Raw genomic sequence first — 25743 nt, 5'->3', positions numbered from 1 at the left:
TAGTTATAAGTTTTTTTTCTGATTTGGTCTCAGCTCAGGACAAGTAAATTTACTCAGAAACAGCATGTTATAGTATTTTGTATGTGGATTATTTAAAATTTGATGGGTGGGACGTAAAATGTCCCCCAATTCTGGAATGACCCATGTTTTCCATTCTGCTTATTTCTTTGAATTTTATTTTACAGATATCTGATGTTAAGGTGGGTTATAGGTTTTGGGGCGGATGGGATATTTTTCTGGTTGATGCGCGTCTGGTGTGTAAATTCAGCAAGACATTTTGCCGCTCGTTTCCATTTTTTTTTTCGTCCATTGAGGTGTGATGGGGAGGGATGCCTATGGTCTCCGACCTGTCGGACCCAAGTTCGCACGCGTCTTGTCGGATGGAAGTGCTTCACTGTGCACCTGCTGAGTTTGACACAGATTAAATGAATTCCTGATGCACAAGGGAACAAGTGTGAGAGCAAATATTTAAATTTTATTAATAATAATAATAAAATAATTCAATTGTGGGGAAAAAATGTAATATTGATATGTAGAAGTAAATCAAAATGGAAACAAATATCGAAATGATTAAAAAAATATATTACGATTAAAAAAACATTGAAATAAGTAAATACCGCTGAACTAAATGACACATTTTTAATACTTTTATTTAATTAACTTAACGGTTGTAACTTGTATATATTTATTTGATTTTGGCGCAAAACGTGGCGGTACGTCCAGTATTTGGTTTTACAGCCCCCAAGGAGGAATTCGTACTGTACTTGCTGAATCGGATGAGGAAGCAAAACGGCCGTTTAAGCTCTTCTCTTCCCACAATGCACTCGCCGACCGTCAGCGGGAAACCAAAATGGCGAACATGCTCGGGGTAAATGAACCGTTTGTTATTTTCTGAGAAAGGCGCAAAGTCGACACGTTTGGGCCGCTGTCGTTTGCTGTAAAAAGTCCAGGCGAACCGAGCGGAAGCGCGAGAGCCCCACGCGAATATTGACTTTGTTTACTCTCGTGAGCTGTAGAAGCGGAGGTGCCCGAATGAGGTATTGTTGTCATGTTTTCCTGTGATGTGGGGGTGTGGGACCGACTGGTCTGGTGGTGGCCTGGCTAAAGAATTTGCTCTGTGGATTAATTATGCAAACACTTTTGACTCTGCTGCGGTTCCAACCTCGAAAGAATACGCATTTTGCTTCCTCAATGTCACCTCAGATGGCTAGTCATCATATTTAACATGTGGTTGGGCACAGCCATTCAGACAAAGGGACAGACCCTAAAGGATACCGAAATAAGAAACATATCTTTTAAAACGCCATGTTCTCAACAAAGGTTCGCACGGTCGTTGCTTAATTAGCTACTAAGAAACGTATGTTACATTAAAAAAAATGAACTCGGGGAAAAGTACAAGTATTAATTCGTCACCTTTCAAAGAGGCAATTTGACAAAAAGCCGCTTTTAAGACCTCCCCATTTAAACAACCAAAATGTGAGATTTTCCATTAAACTTAATATTCATTTTCTTAACACTTCGACACAAAAAGTTTTCCTTAAAAATAAAAATATTAACCTCTGGCAAATGGTTTTGATGTCACTTGATGTTTAAAAAAATTGAAGCTCATAACTGCACAAACAGGAAGAAAAAGTTACATTTTGTGAGAAAATGCACTGCTCAAATGTTTGGGGAATTTGGCTTCATTCCTCAGTAACTTTGTATAGTAATTTTACTTCATTGCTGTTTTTTTCAATGCATGGAAATATTGACGGGAATATGAAATATCACCATAGTGATTAGGGGTATTAGAAAAAATTGATTTGGCAATATTACGGCATGCAATTCTCGAATCGATTCGATATGCGGCCGAATCGATTTTTAAACATCAATTTTTTAAAATAGTAATATTCAACAAAAAGTCTTACTTAGGGTTAGTATTTACACATTAAGCATGGAAGAATGTTATATCAATGGAACATTAAGCCTAATATTTTATTTCAGTGCTGTTCAAACATGAAACAGGCTGCAACCTGTTTGTTAAATGCAGTGGCTCAGTTATAAGCCTGAATTATCAGATAAATAAATACATTTTCACACAAATCTTACAGTGTACATGTATAAGTTTACTGATTAGTATTTTCTAAATTTGATTTTTTTTTTAAATCGCAATCAATTTATAGATTCTTGAAGTTTGCGTATTAATTGGTATCAAATCGAATCGTGACCTATGAATCGTGATACGAATTGAATCGCCAGGTACTAGGCAATTCACACCCCTAATAGTGATGATTTCTATAGTCATTTCTTCTGCTTAGGGTGGGTGCAGCTGCGGCATATTGGGAATAGTTAGTTGTCTATTCAGATAATCAACAAAGAAAGTGTTAGACACAAACATGGGCAATTAATTTGAATTATAATCGCATTAAGGAGGTTTTAATTGCTTGGGTCAAATTGACCCCAAGGAAAAATATATTACATTTGAAGCTCACTGGAGTAGCAAACTCCAAGAAACATACTTCTGCTAATTTTGCGAACTGACTACAGAAAAATAATAATAATAATAATTAGCTCATGACAAAAACTGGGAAAAACTAACAAAACATTTCTTAAAAGACAGACGGTTGCATTTGCCACATTTTTTTTTGTAGCCAAAAACATTAAACCGATCGCTTGCTCCCTGGTTCACGTTAATCCATGTCACTGCTGTCTCTTATTCAACTCTTTAAGTCCTCATGATATGAAGCAACCAATCACGATCTTATCAAGTCATTCTGTCATTATCAACTGAGGTTCAAAGAAGTAATAAGCATATTTTGACCTGAGTAGAAAATAGAAAGCTACAGGTATCTGTGTTCAAATGTAAGGAGTAAAAGTTAACAAGTCTTCCGAAAAATAATTACCCAAGTACAGATAAGTGAAAATCTACTGAAAGATATGGTCCGAAGGATTTATTTTGGACTGTCCAGGACGTTTCTAGGCGGAGACTCAACGTTTTCCTTCCAGCTAAGCCACAGAGGCAAGCTCGTGGCATTTTTCGCTGTGCGAACGTCCGCTCCCGATTGGTGAACTGATTCTGCTGACGTGTTAGGAGTTTGAATCCTGTGTCTTGTCTGCATATGCAAATTTAATACAAAAACGCCCGCTTCTGATTGGTGGGCTGGTTTCACGCTCATTCCTGGTTGGCTGCTGTCTTCATTATCCTTGAGCGTCCGTTTTGAATGTTGTGTTTACAAACGGCAAAGGAAAAACTTTCAACCTTAAAGTACAGACACAAAGTATTTGTATTTGTTACTTTCCGCCGCTGCGTTTGAACTGCTTTTTAAAAATGTCTCCAAAATAGGTAGCTTTTTATTTTCCACGATTTGGGCGTAACAGACTTAATTAAATGCTCTATTACCTCTCGTTTTTAATACCTGTAATGTGCGAGTCAAGTGTCAGTAAAGAAAAAGCAGTTAGCATGACTGAATGGAAAAATTAAATGCCATTAATATGGAGAATCCTGACCATTGAGGGGTCTGAAAGTGACTTAAAATTTTGTTCTACAGCCTTAACCCTCGAACACTTTCGCTATAAAAAGTAACACCATCACTTTTGCCGGGTAATTTTTACCTGATATCATATACCCCATAAAAAGAACTTGCCCTAAAAAATAGATCAAAATATGACACTATATGATAAATTAGAGGGGTTTTCTTTTATTTGCAACTGTAGTATGTGTAAAAAAAAAAAATGTCAAAAGGAAACATATTAAGACCCTAAAAACATGCTCCAAAATTACTGAAAAATTTGTAATTTAAGAACATAAAAATTCCTAAAAAAAATTATTATGCTGGAAACTTGGTTTTTGCTCCACCCATTCAATTGAGGCCTCCCTGGTGAAGGCACAGACTCCTTGACACGCAAACAGCTGCAGGAGAGAGGAAGAAAAAATACTATATTTTTAGCAAGTAAAAACGACCAATTGACTAAAATATTGTTTTCCTCGTGAGAATTTCCTTTGAAATTACTCCTTATAAATTAAGTATAACTAAATAAGGAATCACATACACATTCAAGGACCACTCTTGCTTACCTATTCCTTCAATCCAGTCAGTACACACAAGGTAATGGGGTGGACACACAGGTTGACGGCACCTGTGTTGTGTCTTCCTGTCCGAGCCTGTGGGCATTGGGCAAGGGACTCTTGCTTTCTGCTGCCACTGGTCCGGACTCATTTGGAAGAGTGCCAGGGGTAGGGATGTCAAGCAGTAAAATTCAGTTGTTTCAGGCTTGCCAGTGGCTCCTGTTGTATTTGTTGGTTGACATGTGGCAAGATTGCCTGATTTTATACACTAACACTATCACCGGGTGAAATCCACCCCATACGTACTTTACCCAATTTCACTATTGCTGGGTGGAAATCATTCGAAAGCATGCCTGTGGGGAAAAAGTGGTCCTTGGAGGTAGGGAAACACCCACACCTTCAAAGATGTCAAAAAGAATGTTGAAGCTACCCAGGGACCAATGACACTCAGAAAAATGTAACAAAAATGAAAATCATGTAAATACGTTTGCTCGGGTGAAAATCACCCGGCGATAGTGCTCTAGGGTTAAACGAGCAGGGAGCCAGTGTAAAGACGACGGAATGGGATTGGTCTGGCTCAACCTCAGGAATATAGTTCTACAACTGGACACACAATAGACACTAGAATAGTGTATACTATTATATTAAATAGTAATTTGTAAATATTCTTTATCTTTTGTATTTTATAAAATAAAACTGCTTCCAAATCCTTCAAACTTTACAGATGCTCCCTCCACTTGCTAATCTTTCTGCCATCCCACATGTCCCTTCCATCCATCCCCCAGAGACTCGGGCGTTCTGAGTCATTTGTCCGTCCAGCAGAGATCCCACTCCTCACGGCAGCGGGCTGTTCCTTTGTCCCCCACGAGCCAAGAGAGGGTGGCCTATGGAGAACAGGACAGGTTCACCGAGGGACAGGACGTCTTGGCCCGGTGGTCAGATGGCTTGATCTACTTGGGGACAATCGCAAAGGTTAGTACTCAAGGAAGGACAGTGGCACCTTGACTTGCTAGTTGGGCTGCAACTAACAATTATTTTAATTGTCGATGAATCAGATGGGGGAAAAAAAAGGATTAATATCCATTCCTTTAGTCAAAAACAGGAAACTATGCAAAATTGAGAGTACAGAAAATGCAAAAACATAAATAATGATTTAGTTTCTGGTTCGGTCCATAACATGCCAGAGAATTGGATGAAAATGTTGATCATTGTTTCCAAAGTAAACCAGATGTTTGCAAATGTCTTACTTTGAAAAAAGACACAGACTAACCGGCAACAGATTGTAACATCTCATACTAAACCCCATCGTTAAAAGTGCACATCTAATCCAACACATAAATACTGCAGCACGGTATACCGATACTAGAAAAGTACAGCGATAGTTGGCGGTCTAAAATCAAATACTACATGCTTGCGGTTCTGGTATTTCTTCAAATGTCGGTAGATAGCAACAGCTCTTAAGCAATATTTTAGGTTTTTGCCTTGGCATTGTTTAGGGCTGGGCGATATTCGTTCGTCAAAGCAAATTGCAAGCGCACTGTAATGAGTCTCACATGACATCGCGTATGATGGCGCATTGAAATCTAAAGTTTTGTTTCACCTAGAATGTTTTGGTCAAATTCTCGCCTAAACAAAAGGAAAAGGAAGACTGAATTGATTGAATGATTTTTCTTGACTCTTGCAGATAGATCGGGACAAGCAGCGATGCTTTGTGGTGTTTGAGGATCGATCCAAATCTTGGGTTCTCTGGAAAGATATTCAGACAGGTAAGCAGGAACAAACTATTTCCGTACTTTGAAATGTACAACATGACCTTTTTACTTATAATGGCTAAAAATATCTGCATTGAGATTGACATTTGATTTCGTTTGACTTGTGGGCTCTGACTGGCGATGTCATCCACAGCCTGTTGGTTGCAAAGACTTGTCTCCCCGCTGTGGTTAACTGTTCTCTGCATGTTTTGCATTAGCACCGCAACAGCAACCTGATTAGCTTGTTTCTGCAGGGTTGCAGTTGAAACGTTTCTAATTCATAGTATTGGGTTTTCCTGCACAATCTGGGGCTGTAACAATCATTGTCATGGTTCTTTTTATCAAACTAACACGTGTTTGTAAGATTTTAGTAACCTTCTGTAGCTACAGACAAAACATCTCTGGCCTTATCTCTCTTTGTTAGTCTATATTCTCCTATCGCTGTTTTGTTACACTTAACATGTCATGTAGGGTTCTTTGCAAAGGTTTTTTTGTCTTCTAATATCCGTGGTCTTTTTGTCCATTTTAGGAGATGAAGATGAGGATGATGAGGAGTATGATGACATTGTGTGCTCCATATGTCAGGACGAAACTTCCAAGGAGCCCAATGAGATTGTCATTTGTGACAAGTGTGGGCAAGGTATGCCTTGCATTGAAATGAACTGGTTGGTGCCCCCCCCCCCCCCCCTTTAATAACTTTAATATGCTTGTCATCACTCAGGCTATCATCAGCTGTGCCACTCGCCCATCATTGATGCTGCTGTCATTGACTCGGACGACAAATGGCTTTGTTCTGAATGTCAGCTTTCTTCTTTCCCAAAGGTGCAACTAGTTTTTACGTTTATTATGGGGGGATACATTCCACCCTAAACTGCAATTGTTGAAATTCTGCTATATAGAGACCCAGAGTTCACTGATAGTGGCCCAACCAACTGAGCCACAAATTTCATAAATACAATAAAATCAATACATACTTGCTTGTTTAATATCTAATATTTTGAGTTGTATTCACTTAAATTAATCACTCATCTGTGATCTTCTCACTGTACTGTTTTTTTGTTCTTTTTTTGTGAGTCAGATTAAATCCTTCCATAAGTAATGGCTTGAACAAGATGTAAAGTGCAGAAAATGTCAAATAATTAATATTCAGTTAGATTTTACACTGCAAAAAACAACATAACATGCACGCAAATTAACTAAACAGAAGTAATATTTCGAAAAGGCTTGAATAATACAGTATAAGAATGCCAAATATATAATAATCATTGAAAAGTTATCGTATTATATCATGAGTATACATGGCCAGTGCTGGTTCTGGTAGAGCCACCACCCTAATAGGCTTAATGTAGAACCCTGACATTAAACATGTTTAAAACAAAAATGTTTAACCAAACCACATTATAAATTATAAACACTCAAATAAATGCTTCTTTAACACACATAGAGCAACAACATGTACAAACAGAATACAATACAGTGTTCCCTCACTTTTCGCAGGTGGTACGTGGTACGTTCCACGCCCACCCAACGATAGGTGAATTTCTGCCAAGTCGAGGTTGTTAAAAGAGTTGTTTTGTTTTTCTCCAATAGCCGGTAATACTGCCTGTTACCTTAACTCATTTGCTCCCAAAAACGTATAAAAATGTTCTATTTTAAATATTGCCATGGTCCAAAAATGTATTTACACGTTTTTTTTAAATGTTTTTTTTTAATGCTAGAACATACAAAAGGCTTTGATGCAGCCTCTGAACTGAAGAGGTCGCTTAAAGCAATTGTAGTTATTATAAAAATAGCCGACAGGTGGCAGCAGACTATAAGAGATAAACCAGGACCACTTTTCCACAGTGTTTTAAACAGATTAGTGAATAATGATGAAACTTAGCTATATTCTAATGCTAATTGCTGCAAAACGGAAACAGATAGAAATATACTTTTTTTATCCTGATGAAAGAATCTTTCCTTTTGTAGGTTCCATGTTTTTATAGCAATAGAACACAATATTCTGTGGGCCTTGCAAAATCAGTCAAAATCCAGTGAAATAGCCAGGAGAGAAGGAGTTTGCTTCAGTGAAAATGGCTGTGAGTGAATGAGTTAATGAGCTCTTCTTGTGAAGTTGTGCGAATGAGCTGCCTCTTTGAAGTTAATTGCCTTCATTTAACAGTTCAGATCAGTTTTTGTACTTCTTCTGTGAGTGGGGGGGTCGGGCAGGAATGAAACATGCATTGGCCTTATTCGACAAAACGTCGACGGCTGAATGCATAACCAAACCCGGAAATAGAGTAAAACATGAAATTCCGACGTGCTGCATTACTGCTCTGCACAGTTGTGGCGTTATTAGATGCAAGATATTTGCCAGCGTCAAGGGCAGCTCATTCAACAGAGGTTCCGCAACGCTGTTTCTAATTTTGGAACAGCATCGTTGATTGCGTGCAGTAACCGGAGGAGCCGTTGCGCCCCGCGTGCCCTGCCCCCACCACAACTTGCTGACAGCAGCATGGCTAAAAAGAATATGGGTGATTATGAACGAATTTATTTAGCACAATATTTACTACCGGGCAATATTTCTCTCCTGCGATGCTTGGCTACGGTGGCTTGTAAAGCCCAAAAAGGCGCATATGTCCTGTAGTTGGAGCGGTTCACCTGTGGTTTGTATTCAGACTGCAAAGTGAACTGCACCGAGTGCGTTTGGAAGCGGACCGAGACCACCTCAAAAAGTGGGTCTCGGTCCGCTTGTTTGGTCCGCACCAGGAAAAAGAATTAAAAGAAGAAGAAAATAGTTTTTTTTAACTTACCATAGTACGCGTTTTTTTTATTTACCAAATATTCCATAGAGTATTTTGTTTGAAAATGTAATGGATTATGTTGAATGGAAGAAAGAGCTGTTTAATTTGACAAAAACGGCAGCATAAATAAAGAATTTTATGGGATACTTACTGTTGAAAATAGGGGAGGGGGAGGATAATATCGATATAATAATATATAATTTTTATTTTTTGAGCAGGAGGACACACAACCCACGGAGCTGTCCTTCCCATATGCCCCAGAGGAGCTGGTGTGGGATGAAGACCACCGGACCAACATGCAACAGTGCTACTGTTACTGTGGCGGGCCAGGAAAGTGAGTGATCGAACAAGATGACAAATGTTATTTGTCATATCAACCCACAACCAATCCACTTTTCCTTTTGTCTTCTTTTGTATATGTAGCTGGTACCTGAAGATGCTGCAGTGCAATAGTTGTGAGCAGTGGTTCCATGAAGCCTGCCTACATTGCTTACCAATGCCAATGCTCTATGGAGACAGGTGATACAACGCTATTTTCTCAACAGGTTTCTAATCGACTGGCTCTGCAGAAAATAAAGTTAAGAGGTCACATCAATCCCCATGTAGTGGTGTGGTTAACTTGTCAATCAGTTGTAGATACACACTTTTATCCATCTCATAAATATATTCTTTAATGTTTTTGGGTAATCCTGCGAGCTAACAAACAACTTCGTTGTTAAAGGTACAAGGGAGCCCATAATCCTTAAAAAGGCATATACACTCACTCACCTGCTATATTGCAGTTCTTTCTATTGTCTTAAAATACATTTGAAATGTCTTTTTAAAAGTGGGTTTAATTAAACTATAAAACAAATGCTTCTTTTCCGTTGTGCATTTTTTATACCGCGTTTTATGCTTGCAAAAACTTTGATTTGTTTACAAAAAGTCTCTTTAAGTTGAATTTATATTAGTTTTAAAGTTAGTTTTCATTTTTATGTCTTTAGAGATTGTGGGAGGGGCGATTTTAAGTGACACTATTTAAAAAAAAAAAAAAAAAAGTATGTATTTTTTGTTCGCTCACTGCATGTGGGTCTGCAACATAATTCCAGTTATTAGACGGGCCATCACTGTATTGAGGTCTTGTGAAAAGTGAGCGCAAAAGCCCTGTCTTAACACCATATTTGGTTTTCCTTTGCTTTCAGATTTTATCTTTTCATTTGCTCCGTCTGCAACGGTGGACCTGAGTATCTGAACCGACTGCCTCTCAGATGGTAAGCTGTTGCTTCACGGTCATACAAACAAATCCTAAAGTTGCTATTGAACATTTTGGAACGTTTTTCTATTGCCTTTTTTTCTACCTCAGTTTGCAACCTTAAAATCTGCTTTATTGCCATCTACTGGATGTAAAGAAAAGCTTCAAAGTCAAGCAATAATTTTTGGCTCTGACATCTGGCGTGCCATTCTATTTTATTTTATTTTTTTAATAAGCATGAATATGTGGTTTACTCTTCTTATCATATATTAAATGTTATACCTCATTTGGTAAATAATTCCACAAGCTGGGTTTTTTCTATATGAAACACATGATCGAAAGCTACATAAATAAAAAAAATGTTGCAGGGAGGATGTGACACACCTGAGCCTGTACAACCTGACAATGATCCACAAGAAAAAGTACTTTGATTCTGAGATTGACCTAATGGCCTACATCAACAACAACTGGGAGCTGCTTCAGCTTGGGGAGGTAATTATAAAACCTGATCTAATGTAAATAATCCTAAAATATTCTTGATCAGTGTATGTGCCTGCGAACATTTTTATTGATGATGATTTTCTATTTAGAATATTTTGATATTTATTGATTAAAATGCATGTTCAACTTTTTTTCTGTGTGTGAAACTAATTTAAAGGAAGTAATGGCAGTTACCATAAATCCCAACAATGATTTTAAGTTTGTCTTTTCAAAAGTGCAAAAATGCAAACATAACCAGAAAAGCAAACAAACGAAGAACCAGAACATGCTTTCCCGCCATATACCGTAAGTAATATAAAATCACAGGTCAGCATTGGAACCAAACAGAACAAAACAACAATGAAGGAGATAAAAGAAGAATAAATAAATAAGACTATATCAAAACTTAAAGTGAACAAAATGGTATGGTATACATTTTTCAGTGAACCTATAGTACCAATACCCTTGGAATCAGGGATGTGATTTTTCCGCTAATTCGCGGAATTCCGCTTTTTTTTATCTCCCCCCCCAAAAAAAAATTTCAATTTCAATTTTTAATTTTTTTTATTTTTTTAGTAGTTCATTGTGTATGCACATGACTCCGACAGATAACATCTTCTGCTATAACAAAGACATTTGTGGTATGCTCTAATATGAGTTACTTTTCATTTGGTCATGATACAATTATTTGTTCATGAAATTTGAACTCTTCAACATTATTTATGTGTTAACTTAGTAATCACATTAGTTAGATATGATGATATTCTCAGTGATAGTTTTTAAAAGCAAAGGCAGTCCAATGTTTTTGAATGTGACTGATTTTGAGTTGACTAAAACTGCCATTTTATATGGGATAGTTCAATATACATTGAAAATTTATGCTGTTGTTTTGTCTATTTCTTTGTCATGTGAGTGCATTGAAAGTACTTAAAAACACGGAAGACCCATGAGCTCCGGGGGGCTTCGCCCCCCTTGTCCCCCAAACCAGGGCACTGCCCTGGACCTAGCTGGGTGCCAGCGGCCCCCAGACCCCCGGCTAAATTTTCAGATAATTTCACTTTGGTCAAATCACATCCCTGTGGAATGTTTTAATTATGTTCTGAAGGGTGGAGAGACCCCAGTGTCATGGCGACAGGGTGTAATTTCAGTACTTCCCAAAACAGGCAAAGATAAGATGAAAATGTAATTCATATAGACCTATTTCTGTCCTGAACATTGATTATTCATTCATTAATTGTTCATTTATTTCAGGCAGCAATCAAAATCAACAATTTATAAATTTCTCCAGACAATACTCAACTGAACCTAGGAAGAAAAACTTAAGTCCCACCCCCAATCTCATTAATATCAAATTTTGAAAACACATTATAGATTATTTGAATTAATATTAGACAGACGACTCGAAGATATAATCCCGGATTTCAATGACCCTGATCAAACCGGTTTTGTGAAAAACAGACAAACACAGGATAATGTGAGAAGGGCTCTCCACCTTATTGATCATATGAGAAACAGTAATAAAGAATCTGCAGTTAAAAGTCTCGATGCTGAAAAAGCATTTGATTCAGTCCGATGGGGATATTTGTACTTGACGCTTGAACGTTTTGGCTTTGAAAATCAAGTAAATAGATGCCTGAGGTCCTTGTACTGTTCCCACACAGCAAAGATTAAAATAAATGGGAATTTATCGAAAACTGTTCTATTTAACAGAGGTTATCGACAAGGGTGTCCCCACAGTCCAATACTCTTTGCACTTCTTATTGAACCATTGCTATAGGCGATCAGATAAAGATATAACCGGTGTAATGATCAGAGATACACAATATAAAATATGTGCCTACGCGGATGACATATACCCAAATGGAAGTTTACATAAATTATGTTCTATGCTCAAAGTCTTTGGCTCATACTCAGGTTACAAATTAAATTAAATTAAATTGTAAAACCAAAGTAATCAAAAATCTAGGAGTACAGATACTTAATGATTTATCTAAAATCTATTATTCGAATTATGCTCCACTAAAGGCTAATATAAAATCTGATTTAAATCGTTGGACATTGCTCCCAATGAATATGTATAATCGGATAGATATTATTAAAATGAACATACAACCCAGGCTTCTTTTTATTTTTCAATCCCTTCCTGTGAAAATACCACATAAACAATTTAATGAGTGGAATAGAATCGTTTAAAATTTTATCTGGGATAAAAGAAGACCAAGGATTAGAATCCAAACATTACAACTGCCCAAAGATAAAGGTGTGGTCTGGCTTTGCCATGCCTGGATTCTTACTATAAAGCTGCACAATTACGCTATCTGGTGTGTTGGTGTAGCCCTGAATGTGACGACATAGAGCAAAGTCAAATAGATATGCCTCTACAATCTTTACTGGGGGACAAGACTCTCCTTAAGAAACACATGGACAGGCTCCTTAAGTGGACTAGCCTCCCCTTTGCACATCTGGCAAAAGAAATTTAAAGGTCAGAAATTTGAAAGGAATGATAGAAAGCTACGTTGGGTGGCCTACGACTCAGATTTTATACCAGCAAGACTAGATGGTACATTTAGACTCTGGGTAAACAAAGGCCTCACCTCTTTTTGCTTAATATCCACCAGTAATGGGCTTGTTACTTTCCAAGAACTTAAAGACACCTATAATTTGGAGAAACAGGACTTTTTCAGATAGCTTCAATTAAGAACATTTTCTGATAAGAATGTGAAAACTGATGCGGAGTCTGACTGATATATTTGTTGATGCCTTCAAAAGTAAAACCAGTAAAGGACTGATTTCTAAGATCTATGATTCCTTATATCAGGGGAAGGGTCTGTTCACACTGTACAGACGCTCCCCACCTTACGAACGAGTTACGTTCCGGACGATCGTTCGTAAGGTGAATTTGTTCGTAAGTTGCTTCAGTGCTATATTTTGTATTATAATTTATGTTTAAAGCCTATATAAGTATATTGAAGGTTTATATAAGTATGTTTAAGGCTTGTACAAGTAACCTGCATTGGTTTGTACTGAAATTTTTTTTTAATAAAATGGAGAGAATACGTACAGTACTGTACTGTACTACGTATGTTAGAGAGAGAGAGAGCGAAAGACACACACAGTATGTACATGTACGTAATAAGATAAATAAAATGAAGTTTAACTTACTTTTGGAAGATGTACTCGATGCTTAAGGAGATGATGGAGGAGGAGGAAGAGGAGGATTTTATATCATGAGAGATTCTTCGTCGTCGCTGGAATCGGCTTCAAAAGTTATTTCCTGCTTCATGGGGACCGGCGTTTCTTCCTCCTCCTCCTCGCCACGTTGCTCAGCCTCCAATGAGCTCTCACAGCGCCAATCGTCGGTATTAGCGGCGGAAAGAAGCACTACGCGCAATACAAAATCTAACTTACAGCATTTCTTTCCGAACATTTTTCGACATACTGTACGCGCAGAAATGTTCGTATGTACCATTGTTCGTAACTCGAATGTTCGTAAGTAGGGGAGCGTCTGTATATTAAATTGAGATGGGAGAAGGACACCAGTATAAAGTTAACTGAAGATGACTGGCTAAACATTTGTAAGATACAATCCTCCACCTCCAGCTCAAATCTATGGAGGGAATTTACCTGGAAAAATATTTTAAGGTATTTCCTAACGCCAAAAAAACAAAGCAATACAGGGACATAAACCTGAGCTGGGTCAGTGTTGGAGATTGTGTGGCAACATGTCTGCTGGTCATTTTCACATTTTTGGGGAATCTCCCACTGTTTCCTCCTACTGGTCAGATGTTATAACAGCAATTAGTTCAATAATCCACTTTAAACTTGATCTTAATGTTAGTGTTATATACCTGGGCAATGTGCCAATTGAGATGAAAAAAACAGGACAAATATTTACTACAAATACTTCTAGCGGGTGGCAGAAAAGCACTAACTAGGAAGTGGCTGAATAAGGACCCACCAATGATCATAGAATGGAAGGAAATAGTTTGGAAAATCTACAGTATGGAACATTTGACATTTTTTGGGAGACATATCTACATAAAAGGAGAAAAATACTGGAAGAACTGGAAATCATATTGGAACCTGACGCGAATCGAGAAGAGAATGAACCATTGAGCACACTACATATGAGGTCATTAAATGACATTCTGAGATGCAATGGACCCACAAATCTTTATTGTATTACATGAACTGACCCCTATTTTATTTTATTATTTTTTATTTATTATTATTGTTTTTCCTTGCGAATGTTCACACTTCTTATATTTGGTCAAGGGATGCAGTTTGCTTGCTTGCTTGCTTTAAAATATATATATTTTTAAATCACAGGTCAGCTTAATAAAAAAAACAATGTTTCATCCTTTTATCACTATCATATTCTTAAATCTTGATGATCTTTGTTGTAATGTCAACAGCTTGCCAGAACTCCAAGATCAACGCGATTTGCGTGTGTTCTTGAGGCATTAAACGGCAACACAACCAAGTAGGTTCTTGTCATGTGTCATATTTTTTTTATATGTATAGCCTACATTTCCAGTACTGAAAAAGGCCTTAAAGTAAACTATTGCGTTTTTGTCTCTGCCCAGGTTCATGTCGGGAAAAGAGGTAAAGAAGAAGAAGCACTTGTTTGGACTGAGGGTTCGATTCCCTCCCACTCCCCCCAGTGGACAGCGTCCAGCCAGTAGACTGATGGAGCGCCCCTCACATGGGATCACTGTCAACTCAAACAAAGTGCCACAAGGCGTGAGGTAAGATGCTAAACGTGTGTGTATGTGTTTTGGGGTAGATCTGATGTTAAATATCCGACCTTCTGAACTAGTGATGATAGGGTTAAACAATGTCCTGAACTGCTCTCTGGGCGCTTAAGCAGTCCCATGCTCCAGTGGGTTGCCACTAAAAGTGTGTGTTCGGCTGTTGGCTGTGGTGGGTCAAATGCAGAGGCCAAATTTCATGTACATGATAAAAAAAAAAAGAGATGATTTCATCTTTACAAGCTTTTTATAACCAAATAAATGAATACATTGTAAAACAAAATACCCGAAGACATAAAAAAAAAAAAGAAGTACAGAAATAAAAGATAGCTGATTAAATTGACTAAAACAATGTATAGTGCAAGAAATAGATTTTAAAAAATTGTTTTTGAAACTACTTTAAAAGAGCTCAATCATACATAGCTGGTAGAGTTTTTAACGTGATCTTAAAAGCATTCACACTTGGGGATGACGGCAGCTTATTCCATTTGTGTGCAGCATAACAGCTAAATGCGGCTTCATCATGTTTGCTATGAACTCTGGGCTCCACTAATTGACAACAGTCTAGGGATGGCTACATTTCACATTTGAACAATTTGGTTTTGATTTGTGGTACCTAGGAATCGATATAGGTACGCAACAGTACCGATTTTCTGTACTTTTAGTGGGTCTATTATACAGTTAGCTTTGTTTTAATATAGGGATCATTCTAAACCATTCCGTGATTTTATAGTAGAAATTAAAATGTTATTTTTACAGCTGACTGGGAACTAGCGTCAACGCCTTTAGAACTGGAGTAATATGCTCTGATGTCTTTGTTCCGAGCTTCAGGGTTCCAAAGGAGCTGCAGCTGTATGTCGCTCTTCTGAAGGAAGACCATTACAATAGCCAAATCTACTGGAGATAAAAGCATTGATAAGATAAGCTTCTTCTGATCTGCGTAAAAGCCAGCGAATATACGAAGCCTGGGATCATTTAACACTTGGAGATCGACACAATCGTCCTTGCTCTTCAATTACTTAAACAAACTGAAAGAAGAGAAAAAACAACGTAATCTGTCAGTCAAACATTTATTTATGTAGCTTATGTAGCACCATTCACACTGACCAACCCCCAGTCTCTGAACTCCCATTCATACGTGAGCTGCCAATGGCCACAAGTCACGCCAAGTCACTCAAATGGCTTTCCTTCTTGAACGTTTTAATATCTTGGAGAGTAGCCTTTAAGCAAGCAATCCTTACTTAAGCCTACGTTGAACCTTGGGCGGCCTCCTGCGTCAATCTGTCAGGGATTTACTGAATGATGAACTGAACTGTTATTACTTACCTTACCTTAACTAACAGGGCACAGAAGAAGTCCAAAAAGATGAACCAAGCGGCACATTCACTGGAGCGGCAGGCGAAACGTAGATCTCCCAGTGAACTCCTGTCCCAGGTGTGTACGTTTATATGTTTTAGTGGGTGGGACCTGGGTGTGCACATAGTTTTACTCAGGTGAGTATTTCTTTATTGTGCAAGTATCTGTGGCTCTAGGAGGAAAACTGCACAAAGAAATGACAGTTTTATTTTGTCATTTGACAGGAACTAAGAAAGCCTACGCCACTAGAATCCCACTCACTGGATCGCTTTTCCTCTGTCAAGTAAGGGAATATGCTGCAAATTACAATCACAGGCTTTAAAATGCATTGTGGGAACTCGTTGCACAATGAGTTCGATGATGAATACTCCAGTGACATATTTGTCCACGCTTTGCATTTCTGTCTCTGTTTTGTGTTTCTCGTCTCTTTTGCTTGACGATCCAGGACTGAGCGGCCTGTACTTTCATCGCAAACCTCGGATGCAGAGTCTATTGGAGCCCTGAGCACCACAGAAACTACCTCAACTATCCTCTCCAGGCCATCCAGGTAGGCCAGCGATGCAACCCTTAGCCTCATGGATGAGCAACTTTGTGTTGTAACCCTATCACCAGTTTCCCCACCCGCTGGCGCACTCATCCAGTCACATTAGGGCACCGTCATGGCCTCGCAGACAGTTGGAAATTGAAGAAATGTAACTCAAAGTCACATAACACAAAAGAATGGTCGCTACGCAGTACATCTGATAATGTTACTATAGGTTTTTTCCCCCTAGAGTTCTATAATTTCCGATGTTGATCAACCACCGCTCGTCCTGGTTTCATCTAAGCAGGACGCTTACAGTATATTGTTTCTTTTCGCTGTTATAGGAGGGTGCTTGATGAATTTACATACTGGCACCTTTAATGCAAGATAAAGATACCAACTTTAATGCCAAAACACGGTGAAATAAAATGATCTTTTTTGTGGTTGTTGTCATGTACACACAAATACTGTATGTACATGAAAGTGGACCTCTGCATTTGACCAATCACAGCAAACACACAGTTATTGGTACAAGGGGCTGCTCAAGCTCCCCGGGAGAACTTTGGGGGTTTCGGTGTCTTGCTCAAGAACACCGCAGTTGTGTGTCCGGGGATGATCTTGCGTTCCCACAGTGGCAGGTGCCAATCTTAACTCTTTGGCCACGGCTGCTCCAATTGGTTATAAACGTCAAGAATTCATTTGAACTATTTCTATTAGTTTAACATACCCCCCCTACTTTTGTTAACAAAAGTAAAAAAAATATATATATATTTTTTTTTTTTATCGTGGATTTAGAACAGACATAAAATTTGTGATTAATCGTGAGTTAACTAGTGAAGTCATGCGATTAATTACAATAAAAAAAACAAAACACCTGAAGCCCCGAATTTTTAATAATCTTTTCTTTTCATTTATTTATTTTTTTAATAATTCACTGCCATTGACGGCTATAAAAGTCAAAAATGAATTTTAACTATTTCTATTAGTTTAACATTTTTTTCACTTTTGTAAACAAGAGTATAAAAACCTAGATTTTTATTTTTTATTGTATTTCTATTAGTTAAAAAATACAAAAGTAAAAAAAAAACTATAAAAAAAACTTTTATTGTACATTTTGAACAGATATAAAATTTGTGATTAATCGTGAGTTAACTAGTGAAGTCATGCGATTAATTACGATAAAAAAATTTAGCCCCCTGAAGACCCGAATTTTTAATAATCTTTTTTTTTTTTTTTTAATGAAATTATGACCGTGAATGAGTTAATCAACTTCAACCTCTATTCGTCATTACGGCGTTGTAAAGTCAGCAACTAGTTGGTCCAACGCTTAGTAAATAACAATATTTCCATGGTAATGTGAAAAGAAGTATAAAAAAACAAATTAATAAAGAAGGTAAGTAATAGAGAAATCGGAAAACTCAACGCACCGATTTTCCTATTGTGAAATGTGTACCATGGCTCATTAAAGGCTGGGGAAGCAACAACCGTTTCAAAGATGAACCAAACTAACCTTCTGCTATCTTATGCAAAACCCCACACAGCCTGTGCAGCTCCAGCAAGACCCGGTCAACCGCTTCCACCATGCCTCTTTGCCCTCCACCCTTAAAAAGGAAACGCGGAAGGCCACGGCGGGCCTTGCAGCCCCCCAACCCTGAGATCCTCCCCCACAGCCGAGCAGACCCAAATGCTTCTGGCGCAGATGTTGCGACCCCGCTCCCAGGACTGCACTCTGCAGACATAGTTCACGGCATGGACCCCAACAGCCAGCTGTCCCACCTCAAGAGCTCAATCAGCACCTATTTCGGAGCGGCGGGAAGGCTGGCTTGCGGGGAGAAGTACAAAGTCTTGGCTCGAAGGGTCACCTTGGATGGCAAGGTGCAGTACCTGGTGCAGTGGGAGGGCGTCACTGCCTCCTAGAATGGAAGAGGTGTATGGAGGACCAAGAGTGCAAAGAATAAATAAATAAATGTGTTTATTTCAGTATTTAGGTCAATGTTTATTTCAATATTCATTTTTTCCAATACATATTTTGATATTTAATTTCACCATTTTTTATTTTGCAAAAATTACGGTCGATGGATGAATATTGAAATAAAAATATTGAAGTAAATGTATATTGAAATTAATACATTAAAATGACTAAATATTGAAATAATCAATGTTGAAATAAATACATTGAAACGAATAAATGTTGAAATAAATATTGTACTTAATAACACATCTATTTTGGTTGTTTGTTTAATTTTGGCAGTCTTGGTCCTCAATAGAGCTGTTTTGACTGTACGACCGTCTTGTAATCAGAGCATTAATTATTGTTAGCCTTATTGCATAATTGTCAGAAGTCATTTCATAAAAGAAGGAAAAATCACAACAAATTTAACAGAGAACAGTCCAGTTGCGACGATTCCGAATTACCGTGACCTGGATGACTTTGAATGTACACAGAGACTAAGATTTGTTTTTAATTTTAGCGAGAATATTGGTATTCCTTTTTTTTTGTATCTTAAAAATGACTTGGGCAGTTATGCTATTAGGCTAACGTAATATGTACTTTTTTTTTTTTTTTTAGTTTAGACTGGAGTGTTATGAAGCTTTCTGCAAAGCCTACTGGTTCAGTGCAGTTCACTGTGAATATAAAACATTCAAACATATCTTACAGTTCATTGATATATACATGAGGCTTTGGCATATTTGTATCTCTTTGCTCTTTAGCTATTATTTTTCTTGTTGCTTGGAATGTTTACAACAAGCCCTCGGTTATGCAGAAAACTGTTCAATGCACTGCACCTGTAGGCTTTCAAAGATGTTTATTTTTAAGAGCAGTTAATATGCTTGTCAATTTCAAACCAGCTGAGTATATAACTACATTTTTGTCCTACGGAATGTAGCCTGTTAAACTTGCCTATCTGGGACAGAATAAGGGGAAGGTTTGTTTTGCCACTGATGTTGCACCGTGAATCTTTGTGTCCACTTGGATAACATTTATTTTTGTACAGTGTTTGCAGAGTTATAATGTCCCTCTATACGTGTATACAAAACAAGGAATAACTAAATGCGTTGTTCAGCAGACTCTTTGTATTTAGGCCATTCTAAAAGATATGTACACCCCAAGCTTTTTTGACAACTAAATACACGTTCAGTGGTGTGATTTAAATCTTAAAGGACCTATTTTTCCCCCCTTTGTTTGATAATAAAGTGCTGCAACACTTGATTGTCTTGTATTGTTTCTGTAGTTAATTGGTTTGCCACCATTAAAAAGATTTTCAGTGATTGATTATTTTGACTCAGGTTTTCAGTTTACTTTTAGAACCACTGATATGAATATATGACTGGATAGCGGATAGCCGATAGCCCATGCAAGCCGTTGAAGTCACAGGGTGTACAGATTAGACATATACATCTAGTAGGCAGTTAGTATGAAGCCCGGGGGGCGGGGTGGGAGTATTGCGGCGGGTGGTCACTATTTTTTTAACAAGTATAATAAAATAAGTGGACGGTATGTGCTGCTTTGAAGACCCTCTTTTTCTTTTATCACTCAGTTCCTTAGACCCCAATATTAAATTTGGCAGAGGCATCTTTTGTTGAATTACAGTTATAATTTTTGAGTAAAAAAATATACAAGTTTCTTCTTGTAAACATCATTAAACATATAATTTATACATGTATTTAATATTTAATGCAAGTTGTAAAATGTCTGAAGTCCTCTTGTTTATGTTTAACAAATTAAAACATAATAAATCATACTGTTTCTACTAAGTACTGTCCCAAATGTTCTCCAATTTCGATACTGTAAATGTATAGGATCGAGAAACGTTTCTTGGGAGGAGCAATATGGCGGCCTTGCAGCTTCAAAAGTCTTGGCCTATCGGCTATCCAGTCATATATTCAGATCAGTGTTTAGAACCTAAAGTGAGCAGTAAACTATACTTGATTTAAAAAAGTTAGTAGTCACCTATGTGCGCTGGTTTAAAGAAAGAAAAGTAAAAAAAAAAAAGAAAGTAATGTTAACTAGTGTTTTTCATGAATATTTTCTGTTTCTATGAGATGCTAATCCTGAATTATGTCCCAAACGGCACCTCATAGGTTTCACTGCATAGATTTTTGGGACATTGATTATTTCTTTCTTTTGAAACATGAGCCAAAGTTATAGTTAGTGTTATGTCTGAAAACCAAAAGCGGCGTTTAAATTTGTTTTCAAGTTTGTTATTTTTGGAAAGGATGTACTACCTGTTTCCACGATTACGATTGCCTATTTCATTTTTTCGCCACTGTTCGCTTGCGTTGGTTAGCAGACGGCTCTACCAATCATTGTGCATTATCGTTTGCCTTCATCCAATCACGAAAGAATTTTAAAAACATGGGCGGAGACAACTTGTTCAAGTTTTTGGTGGCTAATGCTAAGACAACAATGCATACGGAATGAGAAGACACATTCGAATTAAAGGGTGTGTTTTTTTTTAAACAGCAGAACAATTAACACCAATATAACACTCAACTTATTAACATGGCTAGGCTGGTTTGGTTGAATTTAGCTTTAACAGACCGCAGCGACGTTACATCTCTCAGCTAGCCACCTGTTGATTAGCAACCATCGTTGTTTACTTTTAGCTTCCTAACATGTTACCAACTCGTTGACAGTCATGCATCGTATATTCTTGTAAGTGTTCAACAAGTACCACTATGGAGAAGCCGACAGTTTACCACCGTAAAGTTGTTGATCACCTAACTAGTTGCATGTAGCCATATCTACCCAGAATGCGATGGCGGTGGTTTAACCGACTAGACACTTTTGATGAGTCTGCCGAGACGTGAGGGACATCAACTGGGTGAGTCCACGACATAGACAATTTAAGTTGCACGAAAGTCGTACCTAAATTGTATTGTTTGAGACTTCTATTTTGTAAACTGATGAACTTGATCATGCAGTTTTCTTTCCATTTAAGATTGTGTGCGCGCGTGCGTGCGTGTTATCCTCCTGAACTCATTACTGATCTACACTTGTCTCTGCCTTTATCCTCTGTTCCAGTGTTTATCAACTTTTATTGAGCGAAGTCACATAATTTACAGTAAAAAAAAAATCTCACGGAGCTCTACCAAATAATGACGACCTCATCTCAATGTACTTGCAAATTTATGTACAGGTATTCTTCTGTTGAATGGAAATAGATGGATAAACAGGTAAATTCTAACATCTTCTGCCATCTAGTGGAAGACCATTTAATGTTTCAACCTGTCACTTTACATCGCTGCCATTAATAACGCCATAATAATTTTCGGCCCTGTTAAGTGAAACTAGATCATTTGCCTGGGACACTTACTACTAATCTACATTGACTAGAAATACTAACTAACTGGTGCAACAAATAATCCACTATCAGAACGATCACAGAAACACTTCTTTAATTCACGCATGTGTCTATGTTTATCCAGTCTGGCTTAGCTCATGTCGTCGTCCATGAGATGGAGTCTATTTCTGTGAAGCGAAAAATGGGTTATACACGCCAAGAAAATGCCCGCCTTGCCAAGCAGGATGTTCAGCTCAGCACTGACCTGGATGCTACACCGTATGAACTCCTATCCTCCAGCTCTCAGGTAAAACAGCCGGCCCGATGCATACAAAGACATTATTTAATTCATGCGTCTAGTATCTTTTTTTTCTCTCCATACAGTTTCTGATAGAAGCAAAATAAATAAGATGTTTGACAAATCTCATGTATTCCGTGGATATTGGTATGCAAAGGAAAAAATCCACAGCATTCGTTCAGTAGTGACAAGGGTAATCAAACCATAGATGACTACAGATGGAAATAATTCTGCTAAATCTGGTGCAAGCAGCGTCTTTTGATATTGAATTATATACATTTATATGTGTATGATTGTACAGAACACAGATTGTCCACAAATCCCCACCCCTCAGAAAAAATAATAATGTAATAATGGACATTTTCTTTTTCAGGGTCACCTGCGATGTTCCACTGGGTGGTCTGTTAACAATGTATCAGTCATGAATAATCAGATTTTGCATCTTGAAACTGAGTTGGACACCAAAGCCAAAGAACTCAAGTAAGTCATGATATATGTACATTATATTGTCCCACTTGACACATACTGTAGTATGTTGTATATTGTTTGTGTTTTTTTTAATGTACCGGTAATCTCATAAAGGGATTTTTGAAGGATTAACTATATGTAATAAATGTCATTATGTAAAGCCAGGTGGCATAATTTATGAATATATTAATTATGCTGCTGTATTATTGGTTCTATGGTTTGCTTTCCCACAAAGAATAGCTTTTGGACTCTAAATTTAGTAGTTTAGTGACTTGGTGCTGTTTATTTACTCAACTGCATAGAATATCAGGTGTTTATTAAGTGCAAGACTTTTAGCACGAGAGAGTCCTTTATTGGATCAAAAGCTTTATTGTGGTCTATCCATCTATTTTCTATAGCATTTGCCCTTATTAGGGTCACAGGTAGCGGTATAGAAAATGAATAGGTGGATTTTTTCCATTATAAATTAATTACGTTAATACAGAATAGTGCACTTGTATATTATATTGTTATATTATAGCCCCAGTCAATCATTTAAGGGTGTTATTTAATCAAATTCATTATACTGATTTAAATCCTTCCAAGAATCCAATTTACACCCTGCGGTATATTATTGTATGTATTTTTGTATCAGAATGAGACCACACACCATGTTTTTCCCCAATCCTTATTAGCTGTTTTACTGCCACACGTTATCCAAAAAACAACCCCGACAGTGCCAGCTGATTTCGAGCATTTTAACTCATCTTTCAAGGCAAACAGAATATTGTGTACTTTTACTACCTAAACATGCTGCGTACCAAATGAAAGATCGCGTTCCATTTTTGAATTTAAAAAAGTATGTTTCTACTTTATTCAGTTCTTTTGTAATCACCATTTGAAAATAGGTAATTTGAGTGACATTGAGCGAAAATTTAAAAGATAAGGAGAAAATAAGCTTTTTGGGAAAATATATATTTTCTGCACAACAGTGACTTTGACACTAATAGTTTTTGTTCAGTGACGCTCTGTGAATTAGATTTAATGTGACAAAGACTTTGATCATTCACGTCATCCTTGAAAACGTTCCTCATATCAATCTGTTTCACTGCAATTGCATGCAGGCAGAACATTGAAAAGAGATACAATGCTCCCACCTGTTGGCCATAGTTAGTGGCTGTTTTTTGATTTCACAAGCACATTGACCCTGCAGGCAGCGCTGCACAAAACGTTGCACTGCCCATTAAGAAAAAAAGACACAGTATACAATGCTGCCATCTTTTTGGCGGGAAAGAGTTAGTTTTCAAGTGAGTCTTGAAGTACCAGATTTTCCACGGGACTGTCACTGTACCACACTGAATACAGTAATAAATTATACTTTGATGATTGAAGCATCTAAATTAATTCAGGGGGCGAGCTTCAATAAGCCATGGCTTCAACCCATCAGCCGTTCTTTCGGATGTGTGCAAATTATGTGATCTGTAAAATCTGTTGTAATAATATTTCAGAAAGAGTGGGGGGGTACCACAGCAGCCTGAGCAGCGTCAAACTCTACAGTAAATACCAGCTTTACCTATGCCATACATTATTAGTCATTGTAAAGGTAATTACATATTCGTTAGGAGTAGATGATGAAAAGGAAAGGCAATCGATAACATATTTGAGGGCTCATGAGTATTTTTTAAATTGCTTTCTTTTTTAACGTCATGTTTCATAAAGTGTTTCAAACTTTGAGTGATATTTATTATTGTGTGTTTAGGGCGGCAGAGCTGAGGGCAGAGCGTTGCCAAGAGGAAGCGGCACACAGTGACATCATGATAACAACTCTGACGGAGAAACTCAACAGTCTCAGAGAAGAGCTGGCCAGCAAGGCTGCTCTGGCCAAAAGGTAACGGCCTTTATCAACAATGCTGATATTTCAGTTTTGTTATTTGATTTCGTTGAATGCATTTGTGTGCTGTGTAAAAAAACACAATGAAGATTGTATTGCATGTTACATGTTTTGTCCAATTTTTAACAGAGCGGAGCAACAAAGAAACCAAGCACTCGAAAATGCAGAGAAACTCAAAGAAGCTTTCAAAGAGTACAAGGCCACCGTTGGCATTAAATTTCAAAAGGTAATTTTTTCTTTTTATTTTTGTCAGACACAGTGGAACCGCTGAGGTTGTCCATGGTAATAATGTGTTCCGGGGTGAAACTGCTGCCTTTTTAAAACCTCTAGTCACTGTACAGCAAGTCTTTTCTGAAGTATCATTTTAACATTCTATGATTGCAACACAATTCATGCGTTAATCCTTAGTGTCATGAGATTTTCTAGTGATAGTTAGACATAAATTTTCTTGTGACTTTTGAGGCAAATTTGAAAGTGTTTGAAATTGGCAGTTTCTCTATTCTGCATGTAAAAAAAAATAAGAATAATAACAGTTTAAAGCAGGATTGTCCAAAATCTGGCCCTAGGGCCATTTGCGGCTTGCTCTACAGTTTTGTATTGGCCCGCCTCCTATCCTTAAAGTTCAAATGTTGAAAGATAGATAACAGACATTTTTTAATGTTTAAAATAAAAATAGATAAAGTTGAAATGTTACAAGAATCTATTTTTTTTTTTAAGATATCACGCTGTACTAAAATTGTCAGTTTGAGTTTTTTCAAATTAAGAAAAAGTAGATATCACACTAATACCTTCTAACTTTTTAGTTTTTTAATTTAAATGTTTCCACTGCTTGGAATTATTTTTGCTTGCACTTGAGTGAAATGGTTTTAGCATGTTTCATAAACTCAAGGTGACAGACTCTT

The 25743-nt window shown here is 37.5% G+C and overlaps 2 protein-coding genes across 9 annotated transcripts in view; both read left to right on the top strand.

Annotated features, from left to right (window-relative positions):
- Positions 1-756: 756 nt before the first annotated feature.
- mtf2 (metal response element binding transcription factor 2) lies at positions 757-20129 on the top strand. 3 transcript variants are annotated; one of them, XR_013291363.1, is made up of 16 exons: positions 757-868; positions 4831-5017; positions 5730-5811; positions 6326-6436; positions 6518-6618; positions 8798-8913; positions 9003-9098; positions 9761-9829; positions 10179-10302; positions 14706-14773; positions 14877-15038; positions 16385-16475; positions 16622-16680; positions 16843-16944; positions 18462-19510; positions 19714-20129. XR_013291363.1 is itself a non-coding variant. In XM_077559405.1 (15 exons), exons 1-15 carry the CDS (start codon positions 777-779, stop codon positions 18835-18837), a joined length of 1836 nt encoding a protein of 611 aa, XP_077415531.1. In that variant the 5' UTR covers positions 757-776; the 3' UTR covers positions 18838-20129. The 3 variants fall into 3 exon arrangements, 2 of the variants coding, with proteins under 2 accessions (XP_077415531.1, XP_077415532.1); XM_077559405.1 differs by having other exon boundaries at positions 18462-20129; XM_077559406.1 differs by having other exon boundaries at positions 833-1037; positions 18462-20129.
- Positions 20130-21276: 1147 nt separating this feature from the next.
- Positions 21277-25743, top strand: part of ccdc18 (coiled-coil domain containing 18) — a 30235-nt gene continuing 25768 nt past the window's right edge. For 4 of the 6 annotated variants that reach the window (XR_013291339.1, XR_013291338.1, XR_013291340.1 and 1 more), the window contains exons 1-6: positions 21278-21746; positions 21947-22098; positions 22351-22512; positions 22877-22983; positions 24710-24838; positions 24971-25067. Coding sequence is in view for 3 of the 6 variants with exons in the window: in XM_077559288.1 (XP_077415414.1) it covers positions 22087-22098; positions 22351-22512; positions 22877-22983; positions 24710-24838; positions 24971-25067 (507 nt within the window). In the remaining 3 variants the exon portion in view is untranslated. Of the gene's footprint in view, positions 21747-21946; positions 22099-22350; positions 22513-22876; positions 22984-24709; positions 24839-24970; positions 25068-25743 lie in introns of all 6 variants that reach the window. The other 2 variants (XM_077559290.1, XM_077559289.1) reach the window with 2 other exon arrangements.

Source organism: Vanacampus margaritifer, chromosome 2 (genome assembly GCF_051991255.1).
Source record: "Vanacampus margaritifer isolate UIUO_Vmar chromosome 2, RoL_Vmar_1.0, whole genome shotgun sequence".
NCBI lineage: Eukaryota > Metazoa > Chordata > Actinopteri > Syngnathiformes > Syngnathidae > Vanacampus > Vanacampus margaritifer.
The sequence above is the reverse complement of the archived record's forward strand: the minus strand, read 5'-3'. Positions and strand labels throughout refer to the sequence as shown.